This window comes from Bombyx mandarina, chromosome 22 (genome assembly GCF_030267445.1).
Source record: "Bombyx mandarina strain Sakado chromosome 22, ASM3026744v2".
In the NCBI taxonomy this organism is placed as follows: Eukaryota; Metazoa; Arthropoda; class Insecta; order Lepidoptera; family Bombycidae; genus Bombyx; species Bombyx mandarina.
The window spans coordinates 3,748,623-3,768,293 of record NC_143228.1 but is presented as its reverse complement, the minus strand read 5'-3'; the positions used below and the strand labels follow the sequence as shown (position 1 = coordinate 3,768,293).

General features: G+C 36.3%; 3 protein-coding genes across 6 annotated transcripts in view; 2 read left to right on the top strand and 1 right to left on the bottom strand.

The window, feature by feature from the left end:
• The first annotated feature begins 809 nt into the window (after positions 1–809).
• Positions 810–12,120, top strand: LOC114246408 (ATP-binding cassette sub-family G member 5). Its single transcript, XM_028178940.2, has 13 exons — positions 810–994; positions 2,348–2,465; positions 3,349–3,533; positions 4,397–4,459; positions 4,988–5,069; positions 5,464–5,595; positions 5,961–6,101; positions 6,466–6,673; positions 7,778–7,895; positions 8,430–8,523; positions 9,171–9,309; positions 9,887–10,072; positions 11,528–12,120. Exons 1-13 carry the CDS (start codon positions 941–943, stop codon positions 11,928–11,930), a joined length of 1,923 nt encoding a protein of 640 aa, XP_028034741.2. The 5' UTR covers positions 810–940; the 3' UTR covers positions 11,931–12,120.
• On the bottom strand, positions 12,111–16,233 carry Nf-YB (nuclear factor Y-box B). Of its 4 annotated transcripts, none has more exons than XM_089736806.1 (6): positions 15,824–16,222; positions 15,531–15,652; positions 14,392–14,604; positions 14,111–14,166; positions 13,607–13,662; positions 12,111–13,018 (listed from the first exon to the last, which is right to left on the bottom strand). In XM_089736806.1, the coding sequence occupies exons 1-6, from the start codon at positions 15,918–15,920 to the stop codon at positions 12,903–12,905; spliced, it is 660 nt and encodes a 219-aa protein (XP_089592932.1). In that variant the 5' UTR covers positions 15,921–16,222; the 3' UTR covers positions 12,111–12,902. The 4 variants fall into 4 exon arrangements, with proteins under 4 accessions (XP_089592932.1, XP_028025977.1, XP_028025967.2 ...); XM_028170176.2 differs by having other exon boundaries at positions 13,607–13,649; XM_028170166.2 differs by lacking the exon at positions 14,111–14,166 and having other exon boundaries at positions 13,607–13,649; positions 15,824–16,233.
• A 2,937-nt stretch (positions 16,234–19,170) lies between these two features.
• Positions 19,171–19,671, top strand: part of pcm (5'-3' exoribonuclease pacman) — a 35,597-nt gene continuing 35,096 nt past the window's right edge. Inside the window, exon 1 of the mRNA XM_028184566.2 lies at positions 19,171–19,492. Within this exon, the coding sequence (XP_028040367.2) occupies positions 19,418–19,492 (75 nt within the window). The 5' untranslated portion in view covers positions 19,171–19,417. The remainder of the gene's footprint in view (positions 19,493–19,671) is intronic.

The following is a 19,671-nucleotide window of genomic DNA, read 5'->3' as shown; positions in this document are numbered from 1 at the left end:
TATCAACCACCAGTGATTACGCAAATTATAATTTTGCGGGTTTGCTGTTTATTACACGATGTTATTCCTTCACCGTGGAAGTCATTTGTTAAGTACGTATTTCATTGGAAAAATCGGTACTTACCAGCGGGATTCGAACACTGACGCATCGCTACACACGAATGCACCGTACGCCTTATCCTTTAGGCCATGACGACGATCTATGGATATACATACCTATACTGGCATAAATACTGTATACCACCTTTACCTGAGGTTATAATGAGTGACAGTTCACTGGTGGTAGGACCTCTTGGGAGTCCGCACGGGTAGGTACCACCACCCCGCCTATTTCCGCCGTGAAGCAGTAATGCGTTTCGGTTCGAAGGGTGGGGTAGCCGTTGTAACTATATTGATCTTAGAACTTATATCCCGAGGTGGGTGGCGCATCTACGATGTAGATGTCTATGGGCTCCAGTAACCACTTAACACCAGGTGGGCTGTGAGCTCGTCCATCCATCTAAGCAATAATAAAAAAAAAAGTTATGACTTCATTTATTCTTTCTCATCTTTATTCGCTTTATTATTACACAAGTTTCAAAGTTTCCAGAGCTATAGCATTAAATCTTCCCGCTTATGTGTGAATCTTACCCTTAACATATAACAAAATATGTATACGTTATTGCGAACTGACATCTAAATCGTAGGCAACAGAGTTGAAATTCGTAAAACGATATTAAGACCGAAACCACAGTTATAGAGTTGAAGTTAGTCAGAATACGAACTGGCAACGTCTCGCCCGGCAAAACGAGCTGAAGTTAACAACAATTCTGTTAGTTCGGAATATATTTAGTAACGTGAAAGTCGTGTCGCATCGTAATGTTTTAATCATTGTTTTTGCCACGAATTCTTGTTTTATTTTTATTTGTATAATTTCTTTTATAATTTTTTTGTATGAAAAATGATCGGTGGCGATTATACTTTGGAGCTGTGCAACGTTTTCCATTCGGGACAGGTTCGTTTGTAGATATAAAGTCTAATTTAAATGAATAGTGTCGTTTTATTGAGTTAAGTAACGCAGCGTTGTTTTTACTGTGGTTTGTTGTTGTACGTTTGCAAGCGTTGTTGTCGAAATATTCTGGGTCAAATATTTGGGCACTGCAGTAGTTGAATTAAGTGGTCGAGGGACCGGTTCGCGATTTTAGAAAATCGTAGGTCTCAGGTGCTAGTGAATTTTGCCCACTGAGTTTCTCGCCGGATTTTCTCAGTGGGTCGCGTTTCCGATCCGGTGGTAGATTCTGCGAAGCACTGCTCTTGCTAGGGTCAGTGTTAGCAACTCTCCGGTTTGAGCCCCGTGAGCTCACCTACACACGTTAGGGTGAAGCGGAAATAGCCTCTCAAGGCTATCAGCATAAGTAGGGAAAAAAAAAAGTGAATTTCTAAACTAGTCCTTATTTTTAATTAAATAAGACACCACAAGCCAAAAAATTAAATTTACTATTATTCTCTTACGATCCTAGTCAGGATCTTAGAACGAATTAATAAAATTATTCTAATGTATTTGATACGTAAACCAATTTTTTTATTTAACCGGACGTCTTGAAGCTTATGAAAATTACGTTGAAAGATTTCGTTGCATACATAGATGCTTATTAAGCTCTTAAAAGCGTATTAAAACAGGGCTGCATCGCGTGATGTTTTAGACATAACCGTCACAATACTTACGAATCGGTAAAAGCTATTTTCTTTTTGTTTGCTTTGAAGAGGTACATATTTATTAATAATACAGTGCTTTTGATTACTTATCGTTACTACCGATTGATTCCTTGCTTAAAATAATGCTTTAGCGAAATAATTATGTCTTGGGTCACTTTTATATTTGACGTTTAAGGTAAAGTGTCCTTGGAAAATAGTCTAAGCTCGTTGATGTCTTTTGTGAGAGGAAGTTCTTCAATCCTTGTATTTTGCCAGGTTAAAGCCCCATTAGCTCACTTACTCGTTTGGAGGATCTAATGTAAACCTCGAGATTTTTTTTATTTATTGCTTAGATGGTTGGAGCGAGCTCATAGCCCACCTGGTGTTAAGTAGTTACTGGAGCCCATAGACATCTTCAACGAAAATGCGCCACCCACCTTGAGATATAAGCTGTAAGGTCTCAGTATAGTTACAACGGCTGCTCCACCCTTCAAACCGAAACGCATTACTGCTTCACGGCGGTACGTACCCTGGTGGAAATAATCGTAGTTGAAATTTACTAATTTGTATTCGCTGAGGCGCGATGGAGCCAGCCAGACCGCTAACAGCGAATCCATGAAACATCGATTTCATCGTCTGATTCTTTCGTTAAAAATTAACTACTGATTCTCAGGTGGAACCAGGCAGCTTCTTCCAACGTCTCACTGGAGGCGTGAAGACAGGAGTTATCCTTAAAGATGTGTCCTTCACGACACACAGCGGCGAAGTCACGGCCATACTGGGATCTAAAGGTTAGTGACGTAACTTCAGTTGTACTTCATAAAATTGTATAGTTGTTATTTCTAAGTACCCTCGATAAAAATAAGAGTTTAATAAAAGAAATAATCTATACTAATATTATAAAGCTGAAGAGTGTTTGTTTGAACGCGCTAACCTCAGGACCTACTGGTTCGATTTGAGAAATTCTTTCTTAGATAACCCATTTATCGATAAAGGCTATAGATTATAGGCTATAGGATATAACATCACGCTAAGACCAATACAAGCGGAGCACCAATAAAGAATGTTTTAAAATCGGTGTTATTTTTCCCTTTTGTGAGTTTCCGCTGCGTACGCTGTAAAAACGGTTATAGTTTCGTTAAAATAATGTATGATAGAATTGTTTCCCTTTAAAAGATCTAAAAAAAAGTCCGCGACAGCACCTGTCTATATGTTAAGGCTGGCTCACAATAACTTTTTTATGCTAACAAAATTTGTTCTAAAATAAATCATTATTTGTGAACTATTCCACGCGAACGAATAAAGTCGCGGGCAAAAGCTAGTTTTACTATAAAATAAAATAACAATTGCATAAGGTGTTTTAATACCATTATAACACACAATACACACTTCTTGCCTTTATCCCCCTATTTGGAGTCGGCGATGCATGTCCTCTTTCTCCATTCGGGCCTATCATACGTCATCTCTCGACTCTCACCCTTCCCTCGCATATCGTAGGTTTTTTTTATTGCCCTTGTAGGCAGACGAGAATATCCACCTGATGGTGAGTGGTTACCGTCGCCCATGGACTTCAGCAATGCCAGGGTCAGAGCCAAGCTACCTACCGTCACACAGTCGGTTTAAATATTCTTAGGAGGCCCGTTTTTCTCCTCCTAATTGATGATCTACACACAGGTAGCGGTAAACGCGCCCTCCTAGACGTGATAGCTCGTCGCGTGCCGTCAAAAGGCCACGTGCTACTCGAAGGCGTACCCTTAGAAGAGGAACAGTTCAACATCAACTGCGCTTTGGTTCGACACTCGACTAGACTGCTGCCAGGACTGAGCGTGCAGCAGACGTTGGCCTTATCACTTACTAAGGTAAGTCCTCCTACATTGGTCTTGGACACTCCTAACTTTTGTTCTCACGATTTGTTCTTACTGGTGGTAGGACCTCTTGTGAGTCCGCGCGGGTGGGTACCACCACCCTGCCTATTTCTGCCGTGAAGCAGTAATGCGTTTCGGTTCGAAGGGTGGGGCAGCCGTTGTAACTATACTTGAGACCTTAGAACTTACATCTCAAGGTGGGTTGCGCATTTAGGTTCTAGATGTCTATGGGCTCCAGTAACCACTTAACACCAGGTGGGCTGTGAGCTCGTCCACCCATCTAAGCAATAAAAAAAATTAAAAAAATGGAACGAGCATCACAGACAGTGGAATCGAATTTCTGTTGTGAATTTGGTTAGACCTTTCACTCCATCAGTGGTCATTATTTTGTCTCCGTCTTTCCTGGTACAAACGCCTCTTAAATGTTGCGAGCCTAGACTTGAATTAAATAACACTCTGTATTCGATACTAAGTCAACATTTTCCGTGTCTTCGTGTGCAAAACTAACCTTACCCATAGAGTTAAACACGCATGTCTTAAATGGGACCGATCGCAAGTTCAATACTGGACTCCTTCCATAATTTATATTTAAATTATTGCAAAATTTCTTATTCGATTCCGTCCGTATTCCGTTCCACAAATAGTCACAGTGAATATTACCATTACGATAAATTACCTTTTATCTGCATGTAAATAAGACCATGGTCCGTGATTCTACAACTACAACCAACGACGACAATATTGACACTTAAAAAGGCTACTTCGTAAAATAAAAAGTTAATTTATTCAAAAGGTTTCATTTACATGTTAAATCTAAAAGTGAAGTCACACTATTTCACAATGCTTTATTCGTTTAGATTTCAGGGTATTTGAAGTCATCGAAAGTGAAACAAGTGATGGCTGACATGGCTCTCTCGCAGGTGATGTTGTCATTTCTCTTTCAAAATACTTTTTAAGCTATTGCATAGCTTCTATCGCGGGCCTTGAGCGCGGCGACTGAATCAAGAAATTCCGTAACGAAAATAACCGGACACCCTCACTACGCCTACTATGTAGCTCGCGTTCAACACATTCACACGTTGCGCTGGTGTAATATTTGTGAAAAAGCGCGCGGCGTGAAGTCACACTGCGTGAGCATCATGACAAGTCTGCCTCTCAGAGAAATGGGCTAAAAAATGGAAAAGCTAGAGCTTATGAGTGTGAAGGGGACAGTTAATGTTTTGTTTTTGTTAATGTTTATAAATATAGCGTGGTCTTATTTTTATTATTGTTTTAATATTGAATTATTATTGTCTAATTGTAATTGCATAAGTTGATAAAAAATGCTTTGCAATAGCTTTACCGCGGTAGTCCCCGGGTGCCACACGTCTTTTTTTTTTTTCTACTATTCAATGGCGAGTTAATATTATATAGCAATATATTTGAGCGTTGACAATTATTTTGCACAGGTTGCGAACAAATGCGTCACGAATTTAACCAAAAGCGAATACAGAAGATTAGTTATTGGAGTGCAATTGATTCGTGATCCAAGTAAGTACCTAATTACTTGATGCGTTTAACTTAATGGATTGACTAACTTAACTGCCATAATTATAAGAGCTTTTAGTACGTGTTTATTAACAGACTAAAGAAAAATTAAAGTTTTGTCTGGTTGTTTTCATGATTTGCCCATTTATGCTAAAACAATATTTACATTATTTAGAATAAACATACTCAATGGAATGTTAACAGACATCAAATCAGTATATTTTTGGTGGCCATTTTTTTATGTATAATATATGCACATGAAGTTAAATAATTATCGGAGGCCGTGAACTTCATGTTATAAACCAATTGGCTTATTTTATTTATTACAATTATTTCCACAACGCGCACTTTAAATTTAAGTGATTCTACCCGCTTTGAATAGCATTGTTTGTTACAGTTATTTTGTTACTGGACGAGCCGACATGGGATTTGGATCCTCTCAACACTTATCTTGTTATATCGATATTATCGAATGCCGCTAAAAAATACGGGACCGCTATCATACTCACAATGGAAAAGCCTAGATCAGGTAGGATATCAACGAAAACAGATCTCGACTTTTGATTTTAAGAATCTTTTTGAATTACATTTGTACCATTCCTAATTTACGGAAATTTCTTTGAACCGATCCTTATATTACGGCGGCTCTCAAACTTTTGTATGTGTATTAGATACATAAATGGAGGTAGATAATTCTAACCAAGTACACTGTTGCAGTGTCCGGCGGGGGTATAGTTCGAAAATTCCTTGCAAATAATTAAAATAATTTTCGGATTCGAATACCGGTGCATCGCTACATAGGAATGCACCGGGTGCCTTATCCTTTAGGCCACGGCAAAAAAGGTATTTTCATGCCACTATGTGCCCAATTAAGATAACTTATTCCGTCCCCAGATGTGTTCCCATTCCTGGACCGGGTGGTGTATCTGTGCCTCGGGGATGTAGTATACGCGGGACCAACGAGGAACTTGCTTGACTACTTCGGCAGCATCGGGTTCCCGTGTCCACAGTTAGAAAACCCGCTCATGTACTACCGTAAGTGCTTTCACAGTCAATTATGAATGTACTATCATGATATGTGTTTCTCATTTTATTTGTAATTTATCTTAAACATCAATTTGCCTATAACTCTCACCAATGGACCGGATAAGTTCAATCTACGCCCGGGAAAAGTTTAGCAATTGTTTTAGCGTAATATACAAGCAATTCGTATACTTACTAAATCTAACAAATTATAATTATACCCATAATACTATTGTAAGCGTTAAAGTAATTAAGCAATTTTACTTTGTTCACTTGTTTCACTTTAAACAAGTTAGTTTATAATTAGTAAAAATAACTTTTGCAAGAACACTAAAATTGTTCAACAAGTTGAAACTTAAATCGTAATCTTCCGCAGTGTGCCTCTCCACCGTTGATAGGAGATCACGGGAGCGCTTCATTGAATCAAACCACCAGATCGCGGCGCTGGTCGAGAAATTTAAGATCGAAGGTCAAGCCATCATGCAGGGGAACCTTCATGAAAACAATCGTATCGTAAACCCTAATAAAGTACAAATGAATTATGGGAAGCCTGGCGGATTTAAGACAGTGTGGATGTTGTACTTGTAAGTATTTAAGCAATATTAATAATATTAATTGCCATATTAGTTCAGTGGCACTAGTACTAAAGCCAGTAGGTGAAAAGCACAATTCACCGAACTCGTCGAAGGCTCGTTTGGATTGTCGATAATCCCATTCTCACGGATCGTTTGGAACCTCTGGGTCAGCGGAGGGACTTCGGTTCCCTCTATATTTTGTACCGTATGTTCCATGGGGAATGCTCTGAGGAATTGTTTGAGATGATCCCTTCATCTCCTTTTTATCAACGCACCGCCCGCCACCGGAGTAGAGTTTCATCCATACTACCTGGAGCCACTGCGGTCATCCACAGTGCGTTTCCAGAGGTCTTTTTTGCCACGTACCATCCGGCTATGGAATGAGCTCCCCTCCACGGCGCTTCCCGAGCGCTATGACATGTCCTTCTTGAAACGAGGCTTGTGGAGAGTATTAAGCGGTAGGCAGCGGCTTGGCTCTGCCCCTGGCATTGCTGAAGTCCATGGGCGACGGTAACCCTTCACCATCAGGTGGGCCGTGTGCTCGTCTGCCTTCAAAGGCAATTAAAAAAAAAAGGCTTTGAAGTTACCAGTCAGGCAAGTGTTTCGCCGAATCTTCTATGCAGGTCGCGATTGCGATCTAGTAGTAACTACAACCATGATTGCCTTGAGTTAACAGGCCTTCTGAAGCGTTCAGGCTGATGTTGAAAAAGCGAATTCACTAATAATAATAAAGTAGTGTAAAAACGGAAAAAAAATCTATTTTTATCCTGGTTGCAATAATAGATCAGACTAATTGTCTTAAAATTAATCCTGCATACGTGTGCAAATTTTCAATTTAACCGTACTTATTGAGGTCTGTTCAAATTATATTTAGATTAAAAAAATTATAGATATATGTTAATCTAATTAAAGCATCTTTAAAATGCTAACATACAAAGACTTATAATATATTACAAAGTTGAAAGTTTTCACCTAATACCTATAATATACTCTCTAGGATGGTTGCGATCATAGAGTAACAAATCCTCTTTATTGTAATATATAATAATAATATGTATTATATTGTTTAAAATATTTATAATTATTATTTATTTGACTTATACATATTTCCAGACGGACTCTAGCTACAATATTCAATCTTAACAAACACGGATTCAAGCAAATGTTTATGAGACTTCTTTGTTTACCGATATATTTTTTCATACTTTGGATTTTCTACAATGAGGCAAAGGTACGCATATATACATTTAGCGCTTTTTTTTCACCCATGCGGCCATACTTGTTACATGCAACTTCATTTTAGCGCGTAATGCGTTCATTTGGATCCAATTAATATTATTATAATAATATTAGTAATAATTAATAATAATAGTGCTTAATATTAATAATATTACTACATTTCTTTATTTGGACAAATATACTCAAAGCAAGCATTATATCAAAGGAAACTTTATTCTTAATACGCTTTTATTAACTTCAGACGTATGTAAGTTAGTATGTAAAGGAATCTTTGAACATGATTGTGACCCCCTTCAAAACGTCGGATTAACTCAAAATTTGACATACTTATTGAGGACCGATGACAAATAAATATTTTAAAAAAAATTGAAAAAATTGAAATTTAACTATTAAAATGAAAAATAAATAATAGTTTAAAAATACTAAAAAAATACGCTTTTATAAAAAATCCAACTAAAAAATAGAAAATAAATTTTAATAAATTGAATTAAAAATAGTGTAAAAAAAAATATTTTTCTTTTTCCAGGATTATCAACGGGCTTTCATTACTAAAAGCGGTTTGATCTTCAACGCAATGGTCGGAACTTATTTTGTCAGCATCATGAACACTATTTGTCTTTGTAAGTGCAATGTTTAGTGTGATCCTGTTGATACTGATCAGGATATTAGAGCAAAGTTCATCGAGTAATTGATCGATGGCGCAATTATACAATTATTGTACATATGGGTGCTCAAATTTTCACATAAATCGGACTTTTTTTTCTTTTTTTATTGCGTAGGTGGGCGAGCTCACGTCACCTGGTGCTATGTGGTTACCGGAGCCCATAGACCCCTACGACGTAAATGCCGCCACCTACCTCCAGTCATAAGTTTTGAACAGTACAATAGCTGCCGTACCCTTCAAACCGAAACGCATTACTGCTTTACGGCAGAAATAGGCGGGGTGGTGTACCTACCCGTGCGGACTCCCAAAACGTCTTACCGCTAGTAATTACACTAATTACAATTTTGCGGGTTTGTTTTTTATTACGCGATGTTCTTCCTTCACCGTGGAAGTCAATCGTGAACAATTGTTAAGTACGTATTTCATCAGAAAAATTGGTACATGCCTGTGGGATTCGAACCCTGATGCATTGCTTGATACGATTGCACCGGGCGCCTTATCCTTTAGGCCACGACGACTTCAATAACCTCTTGACTTCAAATACATTACATTAGTATTATTGTTTTAAACGTAATTTGATGAACAGATTAAAACTCTTTTCAGACGGTCCTTACAGAACTCGGTACTATGAAGAGTCCCAGGAGGGACATTACAGCGGCGCCAGTTTACTTCTGTCTTGGAATATAGTTTCGTTGCCATTTTCATGTATCACTTCGTTCGCTTCGGCTGCAATTATTTACCCGTGAGCCTTATTAAATATTTTCTGAAATTATTTCAAACAGCAATCCTATTATTGGATTTTTTTTTATTGCTTAGATGGGTCGGACGAGCTCACAGCCCACTTAGTGTTAAGTGGTTACTGGAGCCCATAGACATCTACAACGTAAATGCGCCACCCACCTTGAGATATAAGTTCTAAGGTCTTATGTATAGTTACGATGGCTGCCCCACCCTTCAAACCGAAACGCGTTACTGCTTCACGGCAGAAATAGGCAGGGTGGTGATACCTACCCGCGCGGGCTCACAAGAGGTCCTACCACCAGTAATTTACCTAAGTAATCGAATATTATTTTGACGAAAGATACCTAATATTAAATAACAGACATCCAAAAAGTGATACTACCTCCGTCGAATAGTCGAGTCCTGTGATTGTTATTTTTAAATACTTCGGAGATTTCAACTTCGCTTCTCAATCTGCGGCAGTGTTGATGCTATGACATCAACGGGGTCTTTTAGCCACTTAACCCCAGAGAGACTCAGCGCTCACACTGTCCCTTCGGTGCGATATTTATCGTTTACTGTACATTTTTGCATTTAAGGATCTTGGCCGATATTTCGGAATCCCTGGACTACATTTACTTCTCATTGGTGCTGTGGTCGTCGTATATTTACGCGGAACAACAAGCGATCGCGATCATGGTATTCGTTAAGAACGGACTGAACGCCGCCATTGTCAACTTGTACATCACTTGCATTTACGTCATGCTCGCCAGTGGAGTGTTAAGGTAGAGGATTCATTAAATACCTTTTTTTTTCCTACCTATGCTGATAGCCTTGAGAGAATATTTCAGCTTCACCTTAAAGTGCAGATGAGCTCACAGGGCTCAAACCGAAAATGTTGCCAACGCTGGCCCTAGCAAGAGCAGCGCTTCGCAGAATCTACCACCGGATCGGAATCGCGACCCACTGAGAAGATCCGGTCAGAAATTCAGTGGGCTGTGTTTATGGATTAGTTTACTCGTCGAGCCCTTTGTCGCAAGCGACGGGTTCGGCGAGGACGGTGACCGGTGCTTGAGGTACCTAAAATCATCGTTAATGGATCGGGAGGATCCGTAATGACGTGTTCAATACCTAAATGCTTATTGCTGTTGTAGTTTGTTTCTTGGAAATCATTGTTGGCACGTACCATCAGGTCTCTAGCAATAGCATCGACCTGAAAAATGAAATCGAAGCCACATATCCACGTCAGCTTCGTGAGAGATATAATCAAAATGATTGTGTTATATAGTGTCTTTTTGTACGTATTCGGTTGAACAAACTCAAGACCTATGAGGCCCTAACTCTCATTTGTGTGGCGATGTCCCACCCTTCAAACCGGAACGCGTTACTGCATCGCGGCAATAATGGACAGGTTGGTGGTACCTACCCGTGTGTGCTGACAAGACGACCTCCAGAAAACAAACTAATATTTTCATACACAATAATTTCCTTATTAACATTTTATATAAATGTTTCTATTACGGTCATATGATTTTAGTTGATAATAACGAAATGAATCGACTGGTAATCGAAATACAAATCCTCTTAACTATGGGCAGCAGTTCAGCTATGCCTGCTAGGTATAGGTCATACCATAAACATAAAACTTATCGAGAGGTGAAAGGTTGTTTGATTTAAGTGACATTTCGTTTAATAACCGACATTTATCTTTGTAATAAAAGGTCCGTTTTATTTGGTATTAGTATCAACAATTCGATGTTTTTAATTAAACTTCTGTAGGTTTACGACGAAAGGAAGATCTTCCGCCGAGCGGGTGATATTGCTCGGTAGACCGACGGTCTGAATGTTGTTGTTTAGAACTTGAATATATGCGAGCTTATCTTGAAAATGTCGTAAGCGAGATTCAGGCATCTGTCAAATATCTTGTGTTCTCTGATGCCTACCGCCACACTTCAATCGCGTTTACCCCATTCAAGCAGCTAAAGAAGCGTTTTTTTTTATATTTTTTCCAAATTCTAAACTTTTAATTGCTCTCCTGTAAAGTTACCAAAATGTCGCTTAAACCTTTCACCTTAGCCAATAGCTTAGCCACCAATAGCCTTTCACTTCTTGATATATTATGTAAGTACATAGAACGAAACTTAATTCTTCGTATTTATTTGACATTCTTTCAAGGAATAACCCAAATAATAATCGTTATTTATAAAATCGATTCTAAATCGAGGTAATATTATCCGCAGATCCTACAAGGGCTTCGAAGACTGGCTCCACTACTTAACTTACATAACGCACACACGTTACGCCTCGATCTTCCTCCACCGGACCGTCTTCAAGCAACCGACCTACAACATTCTGCCTTACAGCGACCACGAGAATTGCACGGGCATCACCAGCCTCATTCAGACCTCGTCGAGTTTAAACACGAATTCCAACGCTAACTGCAGATACGCCAGCGGGAAGGCATTCTTGACTGAACGATTCACGTCGAAAAGTTTCACGGGGGACATTAATTTAGCGGGAGACTTCAATTTAAATTTCAATCTCGGCGTGTCGTTTGCATTCTCCGTCGGTATTATGATTTTCAACAAATTCCTGTATCTGATGCCTCTGCCTAGCTACATAACCGATAAATTTAGAGAATAAAATATCTAATGACATATTTATTTTCAAATAATTTTATAGATTTTAATTTTGTGTACGATACATTAAACTATTTAAAAAAAAAAATCTTTGTAAATTTTTGGAATCAATTTAAAAACTATCTTGAAGAGTTAAAATACAATTTCATTCAGAAAAAAACTAGCACGAAATAAAATAAAAATATTATTGAAAATATTTTATTTTTGACATTACATAATCTAAAGTACATTTAACCACAAACTACCAGCTATATCATAATTTATTTTTTCCAAAAAGACTTATTTTAAAATCGATAACGATATCATTTCGAATCGATATGCGTAGTCACCGAACTCGTATTCTCCATGGATCATGACCTGAATAAAATCGCTGGAGGGTAGAACGAACTGAACGTATCCCGGTAGGCACCAACACCCCGGCAATTTCTGCCGCAAGGCAGTTGTGCGTTCCGGATTGATTAGTCGACTTACACCAAATACATTTTTGTATTCTAGTTGTTTTTTCAGTTTACCTATATCCTAATTATGCTATAATCCCGTACCTAGAATAACATTCTTATTTATATTCTTAACTTAATAAGCAGATGCATGTGTGTCTTGAGATTTGGGGAATCGGTCGAGCCTGTTCTTAAAGCAGTATCCTCTTAGTTTTAGTGAATTTCCTCGTAGTGCGTCGGTTTGTTATGGTCAGCGAACAGAATCTCAATAGCTTTGTAACGAACAGTAACTCGAATGTTTCAATAAGACGTCTCTATATACTTCTCAAGATATTGAATGCCAAGTTCGTCCAAGCATGGTTCATGTATCCTTCTGTATATTTTATCTAAGAGATCAATGTATCCCCTACAATCTTCTTAATTTATCTTTTAACTTTTCTGTCTTCAGTAAAACAATATTATGATCGATTTTAAAATAAACCAACATAATACGATCACACATTCTCAAAAAGAATATTTTGATATCGCTACAATCTTAATCATGTAAGAATAAATTCTTCGACGACTTTTGGATAAGTGGTTGGGACGTAGAGAACGGTGGATTCAGTTTGTGTATCGATTTCATTTTCGTTTGAAACACAGGCCGTGCCGTCTTCTGCAAAAAAAAAAAGATGACTATCAAACATTCACAATCCGAGAATTAGTATAGATTACAGTCAAATGCTAAATTTATTTAAATAATAATTTTCAAAACAATCAGTTCTAGTTTTTGGTTTTGAGGTCATCGTGGCCTTAAGGATAAAGGACGAGGTGCATTCGTATCGAGCGATCGGTGCTGTGGCTCTAATCCCGCAGGCAGGTATCAATGCTTCTCATGTTGACAAACGACTTTCACAATTAAGAAATAATGCAATAGAATAAAACTAACAAAAATTACAATTTGTAATTACTATCAAATTGAGTGGGTCTCTAGTTTGAAGTTGGGTGGTGGCATTAACATTGTAATGTTTACAGGCATCATTAACCACTTAACACTAGATGTACCATGATCTTATCTCTCTGTCCCCAATAAATAAATGACTAAGTTTAATTTCTGGGCAAGTAATTTAAAATGATAAGACGCTTGGTGCATTCTGTAGAGCGACTGTGCCGGTGTTCACATCCCACGGGCCGGAATATTATAGTATTATAATAGTGATTAATAATCTTACATAAATAATAGTGAGTGAAAAAACTAACTCACCGCTATATAAAACTATGGTCTTGTTCAATTTGTTGATTGTGACCTGCAAATAAGGCCTTAAAATTATTTTACAATTTTATTCTTTACTTATCAGTAAAAACGGTATACATAGTTCTAAATTTTTCTAATTACTTCTAAATATTTCTCTAGTACTTATATTTCAATACATTAAAAATGTTACTGAATAATTAATGTGTAATATTTCTCACTCAGTGATATTTAAATCATCTCACAATCAAAAAGTCGCAAATTTGAACCTAGTCATATCACATTTTGGGTTTTAGTTGCATTACGGTAAGAGTAAATAATGAAAAGCAGCTGAGGAATCAATTGAGGTAACTAATGAGAAGGGCAACAGCTCCCACTTAAAGTGTACATAAATATTTTTTTATATAATTACTTTCATTCAAATTTGTCTATTCCATTACTAACTACTACGGTATAAAATGCCACTACACTACTTTGTTCTAATTAAATTATGAACAGAAGTAATGCTATTTTTACCTTTTAAATTTGCCTGGCGTATTTAGCAGGTTGTACTGATCATGCTCGCAGTTGCACTGAAATTTGCGAACATATATTAATATTGACGATAGAAAAATATTCTTTATCGTCAGAAACAGAGTGAATGCAAATTTCAGGTCACCTGCAATTATAATCAATACAACCTATTTGATACATCAGGTGGAAAAGTAAACAACTGTTTGTTCCCATACTTGAATTCTATTATTTATTTTAAATATAAAGCACACTACAATTGCTGTTACCGTAAAGTTAATACTTACTGGTGACATAACAATTTCTCTATATTTTGTCAAGTACAAACGCAAAGGTTTCACGTAGTTATCAAATCCCAGGGTATTCAATGCGAACAATACATCTTCCCCGTTGATGGTCTTGCGTTTTTCAACCTTGCATCTGTCACTAGCCTCGCTCGTTACAAACGATATGAATTCTGATATACATTCCTGAACACATTCCCTTGCATCTTTTGCTATCTGTAAATCAATTAATACTATTTATGAATTAAGAAGAATGTAAATGCAGTATAAATCTACTTTTCAAAATAACATAACAAAGATGTACACTAATGATTGAAAATCAACTTTAAAATATTTAATTTTAAGTGCTTGGTAAATGTAGCAGATTAATCAGCTGAAGAGCAAGGTAAACAACTCCAAGTGACACTGCAGTATTTCCTCAGAGAGGCGACAGTAAATTCATTTTATTTTCAGCAAACAAACACTTCCTATACTGCACTAGTACAGATATTCATAAATAACTTTAAATGAAATAAATAATAATAAAATCAGTACTAGTGGATGTGCAGAATACATGAAGCAAAATTAGTAACGAATGGGTACATTTTCGATGTGTACTGTTCTAATTTTATCAACTCATCTCATCTCTTGGATGTTGTAAAAAGTAAATTTGCAATTCATGAAAGAGGTCCCAGAGGTTTCAAATGATCCATGAGGGATTCTCGACAGCAGAAACGGACATCATCTGTATGAAGTCAAATGGAAGTAGCTGGTAACTGGAGCCCTGGCGCACTAGTTGGAGCAGGACACAAATCCTGCCTGATATGGATTACTGGGACAACCGTTTTATAATACCACTGAGACTGACATCATACCCTCAAGATAAGTGGAAGCATTCACATTATAATGTCAATGAGTTCCAGTAAAAACTCTACATCAGGCAGAACACATTAATGTGGATTACCAATGATATTTACTAATATTGATTGAATAAATATAGAAACATGTGATATGAGTGCCTGCCTATCTATATGCCACATTCATGCAAGAGAATATCTAAGCTTGAAGTTTATATATATGGCCCATAAACTATTTTCGATCTAAAATTACAACTTCCAGTAACTGTACTTCGCTAAAAATATTTTTTAATGCAATTCTTATACCTTTCCATTCTCTGGTATTGCCCTTTTCATTATTTTAGCTATATTCGCGATTGGTAAAAATCTATCCTGTTCTCTTAGCGGTGCATTGCTCTTACTCCCAGAGTCCGAGTTGTTTTCATCTTCTGCAAAAATACTGAAGGTCAGTGTTCTATACAAACTTAAAGAATGCACCAACACGAACGAATTTCTGATTTTAAAATATTTGTTTATATTCAACGAAGACTATTATGTAGTCTAACTTGTAAGTATTATTTTGTTTATGTACTTCTTAGACGATTAAGAAAATTGTTTACCTAACACATCATCAGAATTGACAACAAATGTGTCATCCGCTACCAAAAATCCATTGTCCAATCTCACTAAGTCATTTCCAAGTTCGTCGCTATCCATGATTAGAAATTTTAGTATCTACCTTTAGTAGTAGTTCACGCTTATTAAAAAAATGCGTGCTGGATTTAGAGCTCAGCGTAACGTAGTGTTTACAAAATTGTGTATTCAAGGATGAAGGAAGTACCTATCTTCTTTGAATCATTCGTTCAAATAATCAAGAAAGAATTGATGTGTTCGTCTGATACTACATTGATATTTATATATATATTCACACATTGAGTAAATGGAACTTGATTCTTCTTGTTTTATTTTCTAAAAAATCTATGGAATCACCACTGACTGAAGTATGATTTTTTTAAGGGATTTTATGACCTGGTACCTAAGACCTTTAAGTCATATCTTACTTTAATTTATATTCATATTTTTATGAAAAATGATATTATGGAGTGAAATGAAGTGAAGATGATTAATTTGAGACATTAATCAACTGGGATGAATTTAAATGAAATGAGATGAAATTATATGGGATGACATACAATCTCAGTAAAATGGTGGTCATTTACTGAGATTTCTTCAGTGGACTTTTTGAAGGATTCCGAAAAGCTACGTCAAAGCGTCTTTGTTTCATTTTCCCACATTAATGCACTTTCACAGATATTAAAAAGTTAATAAACCACCGTTAATTACGCAAAATTACAATTTGCGTAATTACTGGTGGTAGGACCTCATGTGAGTCCAGACGGGTAGGTACCACCCCCCCCCCCCTGTTGCTGCCGTGAAGCAGTAATGCGTTTCGGCTTGAAGGGTGGAGCAGCTGTTGTAACTATACTGAGACCTTACAACTTATATCTCAAGGTGGGTGGCGCATTTACGTTGTAGATGTATATGGGCTCCAGTAACCACTTAACACCAGGTGAGCTGTGAGCTCGTCCAACCAACTAAGCAATGAAACAAAAAACTATCTCCTATTGCGTGGTAATGAATAGTATCATTTTAACACGAAAGTTGTACATGACTGACACATATTGACATTTTTTTGTTGAAGTATTGTTGAAGTTTTCAATATTTTTTTGATCTACATATGAAATAATTAGACAGTATAAACGCACTTGTTATCAAAACGCTAGTAAATACGGTCATTGCCAGCTGACTGACAAAACCGGCGCATGCGCAATGTAGGCGTGAGGTGATGGTTTGCTTGTTAGATATAAAATAATTAATAATTGGGAATATAATTGTTTATATGATCGAACAATCACCAATAGTTGTCGAACAAACGATAATTGATCAAAATTAATTACTCTGAGCGATAAAAAGAAAGATATCTAGTAAAGGGAGGCAACTTAAGGGTGATCATTTTGTTTAATTAATTATAAATAAATAAAAGACGAACAAATAATTTTTAAATTCGGACATTAACGAACAAACGACGAACAAATAAATAAAATAAAAAAATCTGAAAATCAAAAAAAAGGGGCCAAATTCAGTAAGCTGGGTATTAGGTACCTATAGGTACCCTGGATACTAAATCAATTTAAAAACACTACCACGTTTATAACGTGTACTTGAAATTTGACGGACTTTTTGGTGGGAACGCGAGGAGAGAGGTTGTGTGATTTGTTTTATTTTGTCTATTTAGTGTTTCTTCAGGTTTAAATGTGTAATAACAGTGGTTTATTACTTAATTAGCATCTGCGAAAGTGCAAATGTGGGAAAATCAAACAAAGCCGCTGAACGTAACTTCTCGGGATCCTCCAAAAAGTCCACTGAAAAAATCTCAGTAAATGACCACCATTTTACTGAAATTATATTTCATCCCATATCATCTCATCTCATTTCATACGATTTCATTTCATTTCATACTTTCTTTCAAAGATTAGGCTGTATGTTATGATATCTTTGCCTTTCCAATTGGATAAGTAAAACTACTACTAATAGTTTGACGTTTAAGTCAAAAGATCTATGAAGAGAAGACCATATCAAGTACCGTAAAATGGGGCGATTAGGGACAAATTCCAACTTTATGAGCAATTTTAAGGTAGTTGTTGATGTATATAATGCTATATCAGGATCAAAATGATTGAGTCTTGGGGGCATCTTTGTTGTCTAATTTAAAATTATACAACTAGCATTACAGTTTAAGCAAAAAATGCAAAAATAGGTGTAATCCCTATTTACCCGAAAATTGCGGTTAATTGGGACGAAATGAGAAATTTGCTAGGGTTGGCACTACTTTTATTTTTATATATAGTTTTAATTTATTTATTTATTTAGTTGCACCAACAAAGTGATCATCAATAAAAAAAATTGAAAAACTGACAAAAGTACATGGCAGACATCACCTCAATTATAGGTGCAATCGACAGTGCATTAACAACATTAATTGCATTAACAAATATATATATATATATTTATACATATATAATGGGCTTTCTTAGAAACGGTTTATATTTCTCCGTTCTTGGTAAGTACTTAGGGGCTGATATTTCTATCTGGGTTAAGAGATTAGGTGTGTCGATTATTCTATGGATTAATCAGATGAATACCCCCACTCTGAACAAATATTAAATATTTTATTATGTATTACTTAGACATTTTTGTCCACCTTGAGATTTCATTGATCTTGTTACATGTCTCTGCAAAATCGACTTCCTTATATTAAATTGCTTATCTATTTCAACTAAAGACTTATTCCCAATTTCGCTTCGAATAAACCAGATTTTTACTAACAAATTTAAAAAATATTGTTATAACTACATAGACAACCCTACAAACCTGTACCTATTTATACTTAGGTCGTTTCCATTTCACGTATTGTCATCCCAATTGACCTCTTTTTCGTTGTTATTTGTACCTAAGACGTCCCCAATATCCCCAAAAACAACAGATTTTTACATGTATTTTTATTTAATCAAATACATTAAAACCAATAATAACTGAGACTTACCTTTAATATATATGCTGGTTCAAACACTAAATAACGTTTATAAATCATAGTCGTCTTCTATTATTATCAAATAAATAAAAGAGAGCAAAGTTTCTAGCACTAAAATAATTACCACCACAGGAAGTTAATTTGATACGCGATTTTTTATAAGTTAGCAGCTATTATCATGCATATTCAGAGTTGTTTTGTGAACTTTCAACATTCTACTATTAAACTACAAAAAATGGAAGATTTTGCAACGAATATAAAACTTATATTGAGCGTCGAAAGATTTTCCCGGTTTTTTCCCGATTCGCCTCTCAATCCCTAATCGCCCCATTTTACCGGTATATTAAGTGTATAATCTATGGACCATAAATTACCCAGTTAAACTATGATGGTGTGACGTGTGGTGTGTGTGTGTGTACCGTACTGTGATTCTCAAAATTAAAATAAAATTTGATCAATCAATCTATAAAATTAAACTCTCAGTTACAAAAGTTGTAACTTTAGAATATAATCTTGGAGTGATGCAATATCCAGTCCTGTGGGTGATGAACAGTGAATAAACTTAGTGCAAGCGTTTATCTCTAAATAAGGTTAACTGTTCCAGTGTTAACTATTGTCAAAAATGGGTGTCCCAAAATTTTTCCGTTATACCAGTGAAAGGTATCCTTGTCTCAATGAGCTGGTAAAACAGTATCAGGTAATTAATTTAGATACTAAATTACCCATTATTAATGGCGGAAATTAGTGCTTACACCTGTGTTCTTATTTTGACATGTAACTAAATTTGTTTCAAATTTTGTCTGTCAAATTATCATAAGTGCAATATAACTGGCTAGAATTGAATCATTTGTGATAATATGAGGGTGAAAAAATTAT

What these genes read in the sequence shown, in the direction of transcription:
- LOC114246408 (XM_028178940.2), top strand. Translation starts at nt 941, where the DNA reads ATGATCGGTGGCGATTATACTTTGGAGCTGTGCAACGTTTTCCATTCG. An exon ending in GGCCATACTGGGATCTAAAG is followed by an intron (nt 2,466 to 3,348) that starts GTTAGTGACGTA and finishes ATCTACACACAG; the next exon opens with GTAGCGGTAAACGCGCCCTC. An exon ending in AAACCCGCTCATGTACTACC is followed by an intron (nt 6,102 to 6,465) that starts GTAAGTGCTTTC and finishes AATCTTCCGCAG; the next exon opens with TGTGCCTCTCCACCGTTGAT.
- Nf-YB (XM_089736806.1), bottom strand. Translation starts at nt 15,920, where the DNA reads ATGGATAGCGACGAACTTGGAAATGACTTAGTGAGATTGGACAATGGA. An exon ending in CAATTCTGATGATGTGTTAG is followed by an intron (nt 15,653 to 15,823) that starts GTAAACAATTTT and finishes GTATTTTTGCAG; the next exon opens with AAGATGAAAACAACTCGGAC. An exon ending in GAGAAATTGTTATGTCACCA is followed by an intron (nt 14,167 to 14,391) that starts GTAAGTATTAAC and finishes CGCAAATTTCAG; the next exon opens with TGCAACTGCGAGCATGATCA.